Raw genomic sequence first — 18,598 nt, forward strand, 5'->3', positions numbered from 1 at the left:
AACATCAAAAGATAAGTGATTTCTATCAATTCTTGAGTTAAATACATGGATTATGAATATACTTATCATGGAATTAGAGAAAATTTGTGAGATTTTTATTGGAAGCTAGAGTTTGGTAAAAAAAGAGATTTGACCATGAAATTGATTATGGAATTGAGAATAAATTATATATTTGAGTTTGTGAGGTCACGGGTAACATTTATCTTCGAAATGTTTTGGAATCCGGACACGTGAGTCTGGGGGTAACTTTTATGGACTTTCCGAATTTGGTTGGAAAATTCGTTTAATAGTTAAATTATGAACTTTTGAGCATGTATTGATTAGTTCATACGACTTTTGATTAGTTTCGGATTGCTCGGCGTTGTTTGGAGAATCATAGTGAGGTTAAGAGCCGGATAGTGAACTTGGAAGCAAGGCAAGTCTCTTGCCTAATCTTGTAAGATAGAATTATCCCCTTAGGTGAATTAATGATTGTGTGCTACTTGTTGTGGGAGCTACGTACGCATGAGGTGATGAGAGTTCGTACGTAGCTATATTCATGTTATGCTCGGATAGACTTAGCTTCACATCATGCCTTAAATGTGTTATTTGTATTTACCCTGTGTATTTTATTTCCTTCATTTATGACTGAGATTGAGGTTAGAATAAAATATTGATTGAAACTCTTATTTTGGAAAAACAAAAATTTAAAAAAATTGATGAGCAATATATCTCTTCTCGACTCACTTGTACTTCCGTGAATGAAGTAGTTTCTCTACTCTACTGGGATCGGGTCATTCGCCTCGACAATGTTATTAATTACTCTTATGGGTTCAGGTTGTAAATTACTCTTATGGGATCGGGTCGATCGCCTCGGCAATAGTGTGTATCATTATTCTTATGGGATCGGGTCGATCACCTCGGCAGTATTGAGTATCACTCTTCCTATGGGTACGGGTCATGCGCCTCGGCAGACTCGTACTTAATACTTGAGATTTGATTTGGCTTTGATATCAGCTGAGTTCGTGCCTTCGAGGCTAGTTACGATACTTTAGTGACTTTATATAGATCAATTTTGGAGATTACTATTAATGTTTTATCTATTTATTGCTACTTGTTGTACATCCTCCATGTCTACTTTATGTGTTTTATTACTCTTTGACCACTAGTAATTAAGTGTCAAGTCGACCCCTCGTCACTATCTCTTCGAGGTTAGATTAGATACTTACTGAGTACACATTGTTTTACATACTCACGCGATACTTCTGCACTGATTGTGCAGGTATTGAGACAGGTACTTTCAGTGGTCACACGGGCGCGTAGACGCACTTTCACGGAGATTTAGTGGTAAGCTGCTTGCCTTACTTCGATCTGCAGCACCAGAGTCTCCCTCTACCTTTTTTACTATTTTTGTCCATTTTATTTTGTACAGTAGTTGTAGTAGTTTTGTGTATTCCGTAGATTACTCATGCACTTATGGCACCGGGTTTTGAGGGCTACTAGTGGTCATGCACCGTTGTACTTATTATTACTATCACCATGGTTTATGTATTATTCAAACTTGATATTTTTTGGAAAGTATGTACGGTTCCATGAGATTTTTCTTTTATTCGGTGTATTTAAGGGATTCACTACTAAATATTCGGGAAAATCCGTCCACAAAAACCGATCAAAGTTGGTCGGTAATGGCCAATAACTGTCCAAAACATGACCATTTTCGTGTGGACAGTATTTTGAAGGTTGGAAGGTCATACTGACCAAAGTTGGTCGGAAAACATTGGTCAGTATGCTCTACATGACCATCTGACAATGTATTTGGCTTACCGACCAAAACTGATCGGAATATTATTTTATTAATTTAATTTTACCGACCAAACTTGGTCGGTGTATTAAGTTTATTAATTTTTCCTACCGACCAACTTTGGTCGGTATTGAAAAATATATTTTTTATATAAATTATTAAAATTTAAAAAAATAGACCAACTTTTGTCGGTACTGTAAAATATATTTTATTTTAAATAATTTAAATGTAACAATACCGACCAAAATTGGTCGATAAACTGGACTGGGCAGGCAGCAAACCGACCAAAGATGGTCGGTAATGTTGAATTCTGGGAATTCATTGTACATTAACCGACCAACATTGGTCGGTAATGTGCAATTTAATTTTTTTTTATTAGTAACCGACCAAGGTTGGTCGGTCTTTTGGTTTTAATTTTGGAAGAATATGCCTGTTTTGGTAGCTACACCACCTGCCAAATAGAAACAACATATCAATACCCCCAATTTAAATCTAATAACCACCAATTCACCACAAATCCAACCAAAATCCCAATAACAATAACAACAACAACAATAAGAACCAAACATCCAATTAATACTTTAAAACTAACAAATTAAAGTTCAATTGAACATCACAATCCAAAACCAAGCAAATACTAATTACAACAAGTTCAAAATTGTTCAATCTAATCCAAAACTGGTTCTATTAGTCTAGTTAAAAGTTTATCAAAGTAATTGTCAAGGGGTGTTTTCTACAACATCATCATCACCGTCTGATGAACTTTCATCTACAAGACGATATGGATAACGGTCTTGTGGAGGACGGGAAGAACGATCACGGGGAGAACGGGAAGACCGATCACGGGGAGGACGGGAGGAACGATCACGAGAAGGATGGGAGGAACGATCACGTGGAGGTCGAGCCTCCGGCGATGACTCACGAGACCGGGGCAACGAAAAAGCTCTAGTAGATAGGAGAGTTCTTATCTGAGCTTGCATGCCAAGGAATTGAGCATCTTTAAGCCTTTCGCTTTCCTTGGCTGCTTCTAGCTCGGATGTGATCTTTGTTACTGTCTCCCGCATAGCCGAGAGGCTCTCCCTATTAAGTTCCTCGCCTTGCGAGGAAGTCCCTATTCCTTGCATTCCACACCTATAGCGATGGAATATTTTAGTAGGAAGCCCGTATACCTTCCCCTATTTTGGACTGCCAACAACCTCCAACTATATTCTTTCAGCATCCTCGTCCGAAGGTTGGGTTGGCTCGCCCGATTCACCAGCTGGCTGACTAGGAATGAAGTCCCTCACGTTACTTTGGTAGCGATCCTACATTAGTTTAAATTAAATTAGTATTTAAAAATTCTTATAAAAATAAATTATAACACTTAAAAAAATTAAAAGCTTACATATGAAGTCGAGGCTCGGTCCTCGACCCACCTATCTCCATCCCCCTCTTTCTTCTTCTTTACAATATGCGTCTCCTTGAATAGCTCATCATGGCTCATTGGACGCCCATACTTCTATTCCTGAAAATAAATTAATTTAGTTAATAAATAGAATTGATATACTTAGAAAAGTAAAATAATTTAATTAAGCAATTACCAATCTTCTTTTTACTGTCTCCAGGCTGATAGCACCCCCAGTGTGCAAGGAGCCTCCCTTCTCGGATGAGCGAGCTTTCTTTCCTTTTTTGCTCCTTTCTAAGAAATCTGCGGTAAGCCATTGCCTTAACAAATAATTCCATAAATGCTCAAGACACCAGTTAGGCCTCTTGTTCTTCTTTCTAGCATCCGAGAAATGATCTGCCAATCTCTTGCGAGTTTTATGATGAAAATTTACAGCCACTTTCGCGTTATAACGGTCTTCCCATACACACTTGCTCTGCATTTCAAAAATTAAATATTAGATGAAAACATCATAAATATAAATTATTAAACTACTTAAAAGAACATTTATACCTTAAGCTGATTGAAAATTTGCTCCTTCAGCGAGAATGGGAAATCAGTCCAAGTCGCATAAGGGCCATCATAAAGCTTTTTGATGGCATTGGTGATTATCTTCGTAGCCTGCTTACCCGATCTGAACCTGCTATTTAACAATAAAAATATATGAATATATTAGTAAAAACATTACAAAACAATAGACGCAAAAATAACAAATAACTCTTACCCATCACCCTCAGGGACTATGATGCTCCTGCCATAGTGATCATAATGTACTACCTCTGGATCATCATCCTCAGCATGTGTATCACAGGCATGTGTAGACGATGTAGGGGGCTTAGAGCTACTGTCTCACAGGCACATGCCTGAAATAGATGGAGTCGATGATGAAGATGGTTGCGATCCCTGTGACTGCGACATAGTTGGATACGACCCATGTGGCTGTGATACTGATGGCTGTGACTCGAGTAGCTATGATATGGATCGATGCAATCCATGTGGATGTGATACTGATGGTTGTGACCCGAGTGGCTGTGACATGGATGGATGTGATCCATGTGGCTGTGATATGTAGGGATGCGATCCACGTGGATGTGATGCAGATGGTTGCGATCTACGTGGCTATGATGCAGATCCCTGGGATCCACGTGGTTGTGAGGTAGCTGGATTGTATGTTGGACGTATAGTCCTATGGCCCTGTGATGGAAGACCTAGTATCTGGATGAAGGTGTAGGCCTTGTGATGCTGTGGCAGCTCAGTATAGCCGTGCGGTGGAGGATAAGATATAAGCATCTCTGAAGAGGGTGAAAAAGAAGGAGTATTATTATCTACCCTCCTCTTTCCCTTCCTAGTCTTTTCTCGGCCCCGAGTACTGTTAGGGTCATTGTTACCTTGACCCTTGCCTGCCATCTACATAATATAATACATATTTAGATTGAAACATATAAGAAACTAGTTATAAAATGAGAGTGCTTTAAAAAACCAACTTTTTAATCCTCGTCGACGTATTGTTCCTCGTCCGAGAATTCCTCATCCTCACTTGTTTGAATTTCTTCAGTTGATTCTTCGTCCTCATTTTCTATAATTGTTACTTCATTTATATCAACTTCTTCCAATATGCGTTCAGGATGTTCCAAATCATTTTCTAACTGATCGTCCACTATTTGGTGAAAACTAGAGATATCGTTTTGATATGCAACATCTAACACATTCTCAACTTCCACCCTACCTACATGCTTAGTTTTTATAACAACCCACCAATCGAACTTATTACGCCACAATGGATAAGGGGCATAATATACTTGCCTAACGCTATGTGCAATAATGAAAGGATCATAGCGATCAAACTCCCTCGTATGATTAACCTCAATTATGTTGTATTGGTGGTGTACTCTTGTACCTCTTGTTGGATTTGGGTCAAACCACTTGTATCTAAAGAGTATAAATTTCTTATATGGCCAACCTGTATATTCTAGTTGTAATATTTCTTTGACCACACTATAATAATCTATATCTCCAACTTGGTTGCCATCACCACCTTGAACCCACACCCTGTTATTGTTGCTATTTTTATTTTTAGAGCAATCCTCTGTGTGAAACTTAACCATTCACTACATACTTAGACATTGTTGTGACCTGAAGCCTAGGCCCCCAAGATATATCTTTCAAAAATTAATTTACACCATTATTTGGATTATTTACCTACATAGTGTTAAAAAAATTCATAAGTTAGCATAACCGAATATATATATATATATATATATATATATATATATATATATATATATATATATATATCGGATCACTTCAAAAAAACATTATCAAGATAAACTTACAAACTGTTTGAACCACGTATCAAATCTCGTATATACAGCATCATGGCCAAATTGACCCACGAAGTGACTGTGACACATCAAATATTTTTAGTAGTTACATCAATATGTAATTACATTTTGATAAGTAATAAATCAAAACTTACTTGAGAAATGGTACAACTTCGAGACAATTTAGCAACGCATGAGTTGTAGCTGATTTGTATCCCATATTACTCAAACTTCTCTTTCTAACATCCTTAGAACATCGGCCTGGTTGATTGAATATGGACATTGGTGGATATAATGGATCATTCACATATTCGACTGTGTGCCTATTGGGCCTATTCCTAGAACATGGCACTTTACTCTCAAAATAATAAGAACAAAAATGTACAGTTTTCTTTGCAAGATAGGCTTCGCATATAGATCCTTCAATCCTATTCCTCTACTTAACAAATTGTTTGCATTTTCTAATTGTCTTAAATAATGTCGTGTTAGCCAAGAACATTAAAATAAAATAGAATATTACATCAAACTTATAATATTACCTCTCAAAGGGATGCATCCATCTGCATTGAATAGGCCCTCCAAGTCGTGCCTCGTGTACAAGGTGGATTGGAAGGTGTTCCATCATATCAAAGAAACCACATGAAAATATTTTTTCCATCTTACTAGAAGTTACACGAATATTCTGATCCATCCGAAGTAGGTTTTCTTCCCTTAATGTGATAGAACACAAGTCTTTGAAAAACAAACTAATCTCTGTTATGGGTTTCCAGATTCTTTTAGGCAAACCACAAAATGCAATAGGCATTAAGGTTTCCATGAAAACATGACAGTCATAACTTTTCAAATGGCTCAACGTCCCTACCTCCATATCTACTTTTTTCCCTAGATTCAACGCATAACCCTCAGGCATCTTCAATTTCGTAACCCGATCACAAATTTGTCGTCCTTCCTCCAAAGTGAATGTGTAACTTGCTTTGGACTTGAACACCTTACCACTGTTTGCTGTCTGCAAGTATAATTCAGGTTGCCTGCAATATTCTTGTAAGTCCATTCTAGCCTTCGGTTTATCTTTTATCTTACCTTTAACATCCATCACTGTGTTGAACAAATTATCAAAATAATTCTTCTTAATATGCATGACATCAAGGTTGTCTCAGAGAAGATTATACTTCCAATAAGGCAACTCCCAAAATATACTCTGTTTCGTCCAATTATGAGTAACACCATATCCAGGGAATCTATAAGGTGGAGCCTCAGTAACTTTACTGAAGTTCTGGACCCTCTCCCAAATTTCCTCACCTGAAAGTATCGGAGGTGGCGAATCATATTCCACTTTATTCTTTTTGAATGCATTTTTCATCCTTCTAAACTCATGATCATCAGAAAAGAATTGACGGTGACAATCAAACCATGATTTCTTTCGACCATGTTTCAAAGTGAACGCTTTACCATTTTCCATGCAGTAAGGACAAGCTAGCTTTCCAGCAGTCATCCACCTAGACAACATTCCATATGCAGGAAAATCGTTAATAGTCCACATTAAATTAGCACGCAAACTCAAATTCTACTTGGTTTATATGTCATATGTTTCAACATCATCATACCACAACTGTTTTAGCTCATCAATCAAAGGTTGCAAATATACATCAATCAAACTTTTCCGATTACGTGAACCAGGGATAATACAATTTAAAAATACATATGGACTAGTCATACACAACTCAAGTGGTAGATTATAAGGTGTAAGAAAGACAAGCCAGCATGAATATGGTGTCACAGATATAGAAAAAGGCGTGAAGCCATCCGCACACAAACTTAACCGAATGTTTCTTGGTTCACTAGCAAAATCTGGATATGTCCTATCAAAGTGCTTCCAAGATTCTCCATCTGAAGGATGACACATAACACCAGGTGGTCTTCCATTTTCAAAGTGCCATCTCATATGAGGAGCATAACTCATTGATGTCGCCCAAACTCACACCACAAATATAGGTAGTGAGGCGGTCGAAGCAATAATAAAACCCAACGCAAGTCGGGGTCGAATCCTCGGGGAGTTAGAATTGGGATTAGGTATATATTTAGTGTAATTGTACGATATGCCTTAGATTACACTTTCACATTCTTGTTTGTTGTTTCTACTTCTACTTTAAACTATTGATTGCAATTATAAAACTAGCAGACAATATTTTTGGTTTTGGGTATTTTCCAAATGATAAAAGATTTAGGGTCGTGACTTCCACCTAGGTGGTTACCTAATGGGTTGTAAACTCTAGGGAAAGTTTGATTGGTCGGGGTTGTAATATAGCAATCACACGCAATTACCCACTCTATAGCTCTCGGTAGTTTGAGTGATTTTGCCCAATTTGGCTTTCTCAAGTCCAAATGGTTATTGCATAAAACAAGTGATAAATGCTCATGTCGGGTCTTACTATCTCTAGATTCAACCCTTTAAATTAGGGCTATCAATTTCTTGAGTTCACCCCAATTTCTTGTTAGTCAAGTTTTCCTAGAATTAGTCTCTCTTTCTCAAGTAGAGACTAAGTCAATTAGGCATGAATCAATGTTTGCAACCATTAATTCTTGAATTCAACCAAGAACTAGGCTAAATATCACTAACCCAATCACAAACAAGTCCTAAATAAAATACCCATTAAGTACCCACACTAGGGTTGGGCCACAACCTTAGCTAAAAATTTAGCTACTCATGAAAAATGAAATACAAGAAGAAATTAAGATATAATGCATAATAAATGATTAGGGAAAGAAAATCTAATGTTTAGAAGCTAATCTAGTACAATATTACTCAAAACAATAAAGAAAAATGGCTCAGGTACTCTCCCAAAAACAAAACTCACCCTAAAAATGACAAAACGTTCTATTTATACTAAGCTAAAAATATCTGACAAAAATGCCCCTGCGGAGGTTGTGCGGCCACACAATTTTGTGTGCGGTCCGCACTCTGAGCTTGACTGGTCAATTGCCCCTTCTGCGGTCGCATAAAAGTGGGATGCGTCCGCACTTTATTTAATTGTGCGGACCGCACAATTCTGAGTACAGCCGCACACTTAAACTTGGACTAGAACATGGCTCTCTGATTCTTCTCTTCTGCGAACCGCACAATTATGAGTGCGATCGCACTTGTCATCCTGCGGCCGCACAATTATGGTGCGGTCCACATATCTTCAGCCTGCCCAAAAACTAACTCCCTGAATCTGCTCTTCTGTGGCCGCACAATAATTATGTGGTCCGCATACTCTGAAGGACATCTGACTGTGATGTTTTATTGTTTTGCGGCCGCACACAGTATTGTGCGGTCCGCACTGTGGGCCTTTTTGCCTTGTTTTAGTCCTTGTCCATGTTTGACTCCTTTATGAGTTGATTTTGACTTCTTTGGCTTTTCTCCCAATATTCCTGCACGAAAGCACATTTTATTAGTTCTCGGGAATACCTTTAAGCATTTTTAGCTAAAACGAAGGTAAAAAAGAGAAAATAAGCGGTCAAAATCCGTACTTATCAACTCCCCCAAACTTAAGCTTTTGCTTGTCCTCAAGCAATTAAGGTAATTCCCACCTCCACTAGAAAAAAGGATATTTCAGCTGGCCTAAGGTGAATCAATCACACATCAATTGGGACCAACGATTACCCACAACACGTATGAATTATCAACAATACAATAATTTGACGTTTTGAGTACAATAGTTCTAATGTGACACTAGAGCATCAAGAGTTGACTTTATTCATTAAGGAAACTCGCTCTTTCATGTAGGTCATTGTGGATCCCAAACTCCTCCTCTACTCTCCATTAGCATATCTTACTTTAGAATGTAACACTCGATGCAAGGATTATGAAAAGTTCGCTCATCTCTCTAAAAAGAATATCACAAGTCCGGCTCTAAGTACCATAAGCTTGCCCCTTATGTAAATCACCACTAATGTAAGCTCACTCAACGTGAAATCATGTAGGGCTTTTGCGGGATGTAATGAAGGATTTTGGACTGAGGTAGGACTTGTTGGAATAGAATGGTTTTATTTTTCCTTAAACACTCTATTTTCTCTTCTTTTTTTTGGCTCATACTTTGTCGACTCTTTGAGTCAATTCCTCTTTCCTCGGGGGAACTAGAGAGACATAACGTCACTCTTTCTTGGTCATGACATTTATTTTTCTCCTTTTCTATTTACTCCATGCCTTTCATCATTATTTTCTTTGAATCCCTTCAACTTTCTACCATATTCACTTTTTTGGCATTTTTTTTGTTCTGTCTTTCTTTTCTTTGCCTTCCCTTTTCTTCCTTTCTTTCTCTTCTTTGTACATTTTATCACTTTCAAACTCCTCGTCTCTCCCCCAAACTTATGTTTTTGCCAATTATTTCTCAAGAATGCTAAGGAAAGATTGGGTGCCAAGAGAGAGTCATTACAAAACGGATAAAAGCTTGTAACGTGGTTATTGAAAGAACAAAAAAAAAGGCTTAGGCTCAAATGGGTTGACTAGGGATATCACATTGGTAGGCTATGGAAGATTTCAAACTTCAAATCGGATCAAGGAGAGCCTACAATCATTTCTCAAGCCATGTTGCACTTAGAATTTCGCTTAAAAAAATATTCTGGGCAAGTTCTAGACTATTAGCACGGGAACCTGGACTTGCAATTCAATACCTCCCCTTTCATCCTGCTGGATTGCTAAAGAGAACGGAGTCGAGGGCCCACAACAACCCTAGTTAAGATTGAGAATCACAAATGTCTCGACTGAACCACTCGATGACTGTTTAAGTCAACACAATAGTCAAAATGTCACAACTAGAGCTATTGTATGCCACAAACTTTGTTTTTAACCATACGATCGGAGGTAAATGTGTTGGTACCAAGTGAAGCACGCTTGAGACCCTTTTATTCATTACTACTATATTTGCCTAAACATAAAAGAAAACAGACTCAATCCCTTAAGAAGGTTGTCACGCCATCCATCGTTGGGAAGAGCCGCCCGGTTCACACAAAATTCACCTTTGGAAAAACCCGTGGCATTAAGAAAACCAAAGGCTTATTGATCACTCAAACGTAAAAAGAAGCTAACAAATCAAAAAGAAACTACTAAATTAAATAAGAAGTTATACTACTAAGAAAGACAAAGTAAAGAAGCTACAAAATAAGATACGGAAAGCAAGATAGATGAATATACAAACCGAAGTAAAATAAATATATACATAAAGGAGACTGAATATATACATTAAGCGAAGGGGGAGAATATAAACATACCAAAGAGAAAATAAAGATAAAGGAAAAAAATAGTATAAGAGTTATTACAGGCCACATGTCAATGTCAATCAATCAAAATAGACGACCCCCCCCCCTCCCCCGAATAAAAATAAGCATTGTCCCCAATGCTTAACAAAAATAAGAATAGGAAAGGGTAGAGAGTTAAGAGAACTCCCTATGTGGTCTCAGTCTGCATGGGATCCGTAGCACCCTCTGTCTCCTCTAGCTGTATCTCATCATCACCTAGCTGAGGGACAACATGGGTGTTGAGCATCTGGATCATCTCCTCAGTGGTGTGGATAGTCGCAACCGGCTCCTCGGACTGGCCGGCTGCTATATGTGATGCCTCTGGTACTGCTGGTGCTGCCTGTGCTGCTGGGTCTAAAGGTGCTCCCTCCATAAGTAAGTCTAGTGGTAGATCTCCGACAGATGCAATTTTGGCAACCATTTTTCTCAACTTGTCCACTAACCTATTCGATGCCTGAGACTTGCGCATCTTTTTTTTTTTGCTTTCCCAACTCCTCAACGACCTCCCCATAAGCCACTAGAGTCTCCATAATGGTCTTCAGTGTTGTTGCCACTAGAATCTTCTTCAATGTTTCATCCACTGACAGAGGTACCTATGGGGCAACTGACTTTGCTGCAACAACACTGGATATGTCAGACGGCTTTGAAGTAGCAGCCTACATCCAGTTGTTGAGACTCGCCAATATTTGGGAGACTCGTAGCGCATTCAGTGGATAAGTGGATGAAGCTGGCACTGATAATGAAGCTGGTGGTCTAGAAGATGAAAGTGGTGGCATGTCTGTTGTCCCGGTGGAAGGACCAGCTACTATGGAAGGCTCAGCAGCTGAATCAGTAACTACTACCGCTGGCTCCTCAGACTGTCCAGCGGAGGTAGTTGCCTTACCCTTGAACTTCGGGTTGTTAGCACCGTGCAGGTGGTATCATGAGAAAGGCTTCTTGGCCTTTACTTCTGTATCATATTGCCTCGGCTCCACCTTTTGATCTTTGAAGTATTCTGTGAAGAAGTTTGGGTACGGGTATGAACTCTCATCTTTCTGGACAGCTAATGTGATGTTGGTGGACATGATGGCACCAACATTAATTGGATACCCAGCCATAATCGAAACCAATAGGACTGCACGGGGAATGGGAGGTTGTTCTCATTTAGGCATAGATCAATGCAGCTGCACACAAATATTTGCCACCCTTTTTGTTACAAAATTTAGGGTGGCCCAAACTATGGGAACCCATGCTGTAAGCCACAGAGGTGTTGATCCTCGAATAGCCAAAATCTCAGCTAGCCACTAGCGAGCTGCATCACCCATAGCTAGCTTTTTCAAGTATTGGACTGCCTCCACTTCTTCAAATCCCACATAAGAGTTCAAAGCACATGAGTCGAATCAAATTTTCATATTTTGCACTTTTGTCACCTTGGTACCCTTCTTAATGTGAGCCACATTGGCATAAAATTCTTTAACCAAGTGCTCATTTGCATCGAGGACGCTTTGGGTGAACCATTTCCATCCTTTTCTCTCCTGGAGCTGTCTGAGGACATTGGGGTTGTTCTTGTCCAAATCCTTCATCAAGAATTGTCGCTTAAGAGTGAGCGATCTCTGGGGCCACCACTCTCTAAATCTGTTGAAGGCAGTCAAGCTGACAAATCTGTCTTCCCACATCTCCCTTCTCCTCGACCTCCCTAAACCCCCCACTGTACCATCACCCCCTCTACCATCGTCTGGGACATCATCATCATCATCAACATTGATTGGTGCAGCTGGGACATGTGAGGAAGAGGGCTCAGAATCTGGGCTACCCTCTTCCGAACCTTCAGAAGAACTAGCAATGGAAGATGACTCATCTACCAAGTGGAATCTACCCGGGACTTATTGTGATTGGTCTACCGGCTGTGCCTGCACGGAGTTACCCTCAGATGCTTCCCCAGATGGGAGATACTCACTGGTCTCAGAGGGTTCAGGAACTCAGTTGGCAGTTTGTTTCTTGCCTGTGGTCCTCTTAATGGCAAGTGGTAGGTTACTCTTGCCTCGACCTCGGCCTCGAAAGGGTTCTGCCCTCCCTTTTGATGTATCTCCTCTACCACGTGATCTAACCATCGTATGCAATTCATAACAATAAGAATCAGTTAGAGTTCAGGTTTATAGGATACAGATATATGCATGACAGTTGCATGCCAGTTGTGGAAAAATAGAAGAGGCAGTGCGGACCGCACAAAAATGAATGCGGCAGCACTACTAAGTGCGGACCGCACAAAAGTAAGTGCGGTCGCACAACCAAAAGTGCAGACCACACAATTTTGAGTGCGGCCGCACAACCCCAGGTTCAAAATACTGGGTTATCTGATCATTCATCAGTGCGAACAGCACAATTTGACTGTGGACCGCACAATTTTTCTGCGGACCGCATATTTTTGAGTCGGGTCCGCACAATTCAATCACACAAAAGCCCTAAGTTAAAGGATTGCGGACCGCATAAAAATGTGTGCGGCCGCACAATTTGAATTTCACGGGTAGTAAACTAGGGTTCATGCAAATTTTCACAATTTAGACATGGTTTGCACAAATTGACAAGCTTAGTGGTCTACCCAGTCCCTAAATAACACATACGAGGCTACCCACATGATTTTGAAGCATATATTAAGCACATTTAACATTTATAGGCCTAAAAATAACTAAACTAATCAAAGAAAACAAGAACACAAATTAAGAAGAAAGAACAAAAATCTAACATGGATTGAACATACCAGTAGTGAATGATGCATGTGAGAATCTAACTTGATGAAATGAGAGAAGATTTAGAGCTAATGGGGTGTGCATTGTGCTTGCTTAAGGCTTGAGATTTCAGATAGTGTAAAGTGTGAAACATTATAAAAAGCCCTATTTATAGGTTGACCCGTCGGGCCCAGAACTTACCTGAGTGCGGCCGCATAATTTTGAGTGCGGCCGCACAATTTTGAGTGCGGTCCGCACTCCTTACCTGTAGTTTGGAAGAATTTTTGCGGTCCGCAAAAGAGTGAGTGCGACCGCAAAATTTGTGCGGACCGCCCAATTTTGTGTGTGGCCGCAAATTGTTAAGGAAATTTGACAGGCCAAACTTCAGAGACCATGCATTTTTTATCTTTCAGCTGTGCGACCGCACACAAAATTGTGCGGCCGCAGAGTGATTGTGCGGTCCGCATAATTTTGGCGGGGTCCGCACTTTTGTGACACTTAGCCAATTTTTCTTGCACAGTCCCTACAATGCACACCATTCATGCATAGACTTCAAAACTAGTTAGCACAAAACAAAGTTATCTAACAAAGAAGAAAAATAAGAAAAATAAAAAGATACATGGGTTGCGTCCCAAGAAGCGCCTGATTTAACGTCACGACACGATGCAGATTACCAATCATTTGAAATGAAGAACCGCCACAATATGACCATCATCAACCTTGCCAAGATAATGTTTAACCTGGTGCCCATTGACTCTAAACACCTCATCATTCTTATTTTTCAAATCTAGAGCACCAAAGGGGGTTACATTCACCACTTCAAAGGGACCACTCCATTTTGACTTCAACTTGCCCGAAAACATCTGTAACCGGGAATTGAACAATAGCACCAGATCACCCTCTTTAAATTCCTTGTTGTGGATGTACTTGTCATGGAGGTACTTCATATTCTCCTTATAAAGAAACGAGCTTGTGTAGGCATGATACCGAAATTCATCAAGCTCATTCAATTGTGACTTCCTTAGATTTGCCGCGACATCCCATTCAAGGTTCAACTTCTTCAAAGCCCACATGGCCTTATGCTCAAGTTCTACCGGAAGATGGCATGCCTTCCCAAACACTAACCGGTATGGAGACATCCTGATCGGTATTTTGTAGGTCGTTCTATAAGCCCAAAGAGCATCATCAAGTTTTCTTGACCAATCCTTCTGGTTGGCATTGACTGTCTTTGACAAAATACTCTTTATCTCTCGGTTGGAGACTTCAACTTGTCCGCTTGCTTGAGGATGGTAGGGGGTTGATACTTCGTGAGTGACACCATACTTTGTGAGTAAGGTATCAAAAGCGTTGTTGCAAAAATGCGAACCCCTATCACTAATAATGGCTCTTGGGGTACCAAACCTCGTGAAGATGTTCTTTTTCAAGAATGCCACCACACTCCTTGCTTCATTGTTGGGCAAAGCAATTGCCTCAACCCATTTAGATACATAATCCACCGCAACTAGAATGTAGGTATTTCCAAAAGAGCTAACAAACGGACCCATAAAATCAATACCACACACATCGAAGATATCTATCTCCAAAATGGTGGTGAGAGGCATTTCATTCTTCTTTTAGATCCCACCGGCCCTTTGCCATTCATCACACCGCTTGACAAGATCACTAGCATCCTTGTAGAGAGTAGGCCAATAGAATCCACAACTCAAAACTTTTGCCGCCGTTATTACTCCACCATGGTGACCACCATACGGTGAAGAGTGGAAAGCCTTAAGAATACCCATTTGTTCTTCTTCCGGCACACATAGTTGGATCACACCATTGGTACATATTCGGAAATGATACGACTCATCCCAATAATAGTCAAGGCAATACCGTTTGAGCTTCTTCCTTTGGTTTCAAGAGAACTCATTCGATACAATGCCACTCACAAGATAGTTTGCTAAGTCGGTGAACCATGGTGTCCCGGTCATTGAAACGGCTAGGATTTGCTCGTCGGGAAATGAATCATTGATCTCAAGGCTGCCATGTGGCCTCCCCTCCTCTTCCAATCGGGACAAGTGGTTCGCCACTTGATTCTCGCTACCCTTGCGGTCTTGAATCTCTAGATCAAACTCTTCCAATAGAAGCACCCACCACATTAGTTTTTCTTTAGAATCTTTCTTGATCATCAAATATCGGAGCGTCACATGGTCGGTGTGAACAATTGCCTTTTTACCCATCAAGTACGGTCGGAACTTTTCCATAGCAAAAACAATAGCAAGGAGCTCATTTTTGATCACTGTGTAGTTGACTTGGGCATCATTCATGGTTTTACTAGCATAATAGACCAGATGGAAGATTTTGTTAATACGCTGCCCCAAAATTGCTCCGACCGCCACATCACTAGCGTCACATATGAGCTCAAAAGGCAAGCTCCAATCCGGTGCAGTGATAATAGGAGTAGTAGTCAACTTGAACTTGAGCAATTTGAATGCCTTCATACAATCCTCGTTCAAATGGAACTTGGCATCCTTATCCAAAAGTTTACACAAGGGGTTCACCACCTTAGAAAAGTCCGTGATGAATCGGCGATAGAACCCCATATGACCCAAGAATCTCCTCACTCCCTTCACGGATATAGGGGGAGGGAGTTTGGAGATCACCTCAATTTTGGCCTTGTCGACCTCAATACCATGCTTTGAAATTTTGTGGCCGAGGACTATGCCTTCTTCGACCATGAAGTAACATTTCTCCCAATTCAAAACCAAGTTTGTCTCGTCACATCTTGCCAAGACCTTATCCAAGTTGTTCAAGAAATCATTGAAGGAATTCCCCACCACAGAGAAATCATCCATAAAGACCTCAAGAATATTCTCCACCATGTCGGTGAAGATGGCCATCATACACCGTTGAAAAATCGTCGGTGCATTACATAACCCAAATGGAATCCGCGAGAATGCGAAAGTACCATAGGGACAAGTGAAAGTAGTCTTTTCTTGGTCCTCAGGAGCAATGAGAATTTGATTGTAGCCGGAATATCCATCAAGGAAACAATAAAAAGCTCGTCCGGCCAACCAGTCAAGCATTTGATCAAGAAATGGAAGCGGAAAATGATCTTTCCGAGTGACTTTGTTGAGCTTCCGATAGTCAATGCACACTCTCCAGCCGGTCACTGTTCTTGTAGGAATTAATTCGTTCTTGTCATTGGTGACCACAATCATGCCCCATTTCTTTGGGATACATTACACCGGAGAGGTCCACGAGCTGTCGGAAATGGGGTAAACTACCCTGACATCCAACCACTTTATGATCTCTTTCTTTACCACCTCTTGCATTGCTTCATTTAACCTTCTTTGATGTTCAATGGAGGGTTTGGCATCCTAATCCAAAATAATCTTGTGCATGCAAAAGGGGGGACTTATACCCCGAATATCCGCCAGTGTCCATCCTATAGCTTTCTTCCTCTTTTGAAGCACCGCCAAAGTAGAATCTACCTTCACTTTAGTCAAGCAAGAGGAAAGAATAATAGGTAAAGTAGAACACGGGCCTAGAAACTCATACCTAAGATGTGAAGGCAATGGCTTTAACTCCAGAGTGGGAGGTTCCTCGATCGAGGGCTTTGTTGGAGGAGTCTTCCGATTCTCAAGATCTATGGACAATTTTCGGGGTTCATAAGTATACGGCCCTATTCTTTGTAATGCATTTACATATTCCACATAGTCATCCTTCTCATCATCATCATGGTTAAGCAATATAGCCTCCAAAGTATTATTAACATTTATCATGGCACTAGCATCATCAACAATCACCTCGGTGACTAAGTCCACAAACGAACAAACTTCGTTGCTATTCGGTTGCCTCATAGATTTGCACATATGGAAAACCACCTTTTCATCACCCACCCAAAAGGTGAGCTCACCAACTTCCACATCAATAAGAGCCTTCTCCATAGCAAGGAAAGGTCTACCCAAGATAATAGATACCTTACAGTCCACTTCGCAATCAAGAATCACAAAGTCCGCCAGGTGGATGAACTTATCAACACGAACCAACACATCATCAATAATACCCAATGGTCTCTTCATAGTACAATCTGCCATTTATAACCTCATAGATGTGGGTCTTGGTTTCCTAATTCCTAAAGTTTTTAACACCGAGTAGGGCATCAAGTTGATACTCGCCCCTAGATCACATAGAGCTTTGGCAAAGTCGGCGCTTCCAATAGTGCAAGGGATTGTGAAAGCGTCGGGATCTTCCAATTTTGGAGCCATTGAGTGCACAATAGCACTCACTTGATATGTCATCTTTACAGTCTCACAATTCATTGATCTTTTCTTTTTCACCAAATCTTTCATGAACTTTGCATAACCGAAAATTTGTTCGAACGCCTCAACCAATGGCACATTAATGGATAAGCTCTTCATCATGTCAATAAACTTATTGAATTGGTTCTCACTATTTTTCTTGGCAAGTCTTTAAGTGTATGGAGGAGGAGGCCTTGGCATTGGTGCCTTGGCCTTTGGCACTACCGGTTCCGGTATGTCAATCACGTGTTCTCTAGACAGGTTCACTTCTTCTTGGGTCTCTTTCGCACTCTCATCAATGTCAATTTTCACTTCTTCATTAGCTTGAACCACATTTCTTGGAATCTCATCTTTGTGAACCACTACATCATCATCCACAATTCTTCTTTGATTTGAGATGGTTGCATCTCCACCTCTTTCACTCCTTATTGTTACGGCCATGGCATTCCCGTGTTGTGGTTGTTAACTCTGCGATAGCTTGCCCATGATCATGTAGTTCCTTGTGTAGGTGAATGACATTGGGGTCACCTTGCTGAACATTGGCCCAACTTTGCCATGCCGATGAGGTATCCGCCATCTCATCCAAAATTTCACAAGCTTCGGCATAAGGTGTGTTCATGAAGTTCCCGCCGGCGAGTTGATTTACCACACATTGATTTGTTGTGTTGATCCCCCTGTAGAAGGTTTGTTGGATCATGGCCTAGGTCATATCATTATTCGGGCACTCTTTAACCATGGTACGATGTCTTTCCCAAATCTCGTGCAATGGCTCATTGGGCTCTTGCTTGAATGCTAGAATTTCATCCCAT

At 40.3% G+C, this 18,598-nt stretch overlaps 1 protein-coding gene across 1 annotated transcript; it reads right to left on the reverse strand.

The window, feature by feature from the left end:
• Positions 1–17,585: 17,585 nt before the first annotated feature.
• Positions 17,586–18,230, reverse strand: LOC138892777 (uncharacterized). The gene is made up of 2 exons (XM_070176515.1): positions 18,015–18,230; positions 17,586–17,903 (listed from the first exon to the last, which is right to left on the reverse strand). Exons 1-2 carry the CDS (start codon positions 18,228–18,230, stop codon positions 17,586–17,588), a joined length of 534 nt encoding a protein of 177 aa, XP_070032616.1.
• Between the last annotated feature and the right edge of the window lie 368 nt (positions 18,231–18,598).

Source organism: Nicotiana tomentosiformis, chromosome 5 (assembly GCF_000390325.3).
Source record: "Nicotiana tomentosiformis chromosome 5, ASM39032v3, whole genome shotgun sequence".
NCBI lineage: Eukaryota > Viridiplantae > Streptophyta > Magnoliopsida > Solanales > Solanaceae > Nicotiana > Nicotiana tomentosiformis.

Bases quoted from the DNA above. Each gene is read 5' to 3' on its own strand.
- LOC138892777 (XM_070176515.1), bottom strand. From the start codon at position 18,230: ATGGCCGTAACAATAAGGAGTGAAAGAGGTGGAGATGCAACCATCTCA. The intron at 17,904-18,014 runs GTAGTGCCAAAG...GACATGATGAAG, and splicing joins TGATTGACATACCGGAACCG to AGCTTATCCATTAATGTGCC.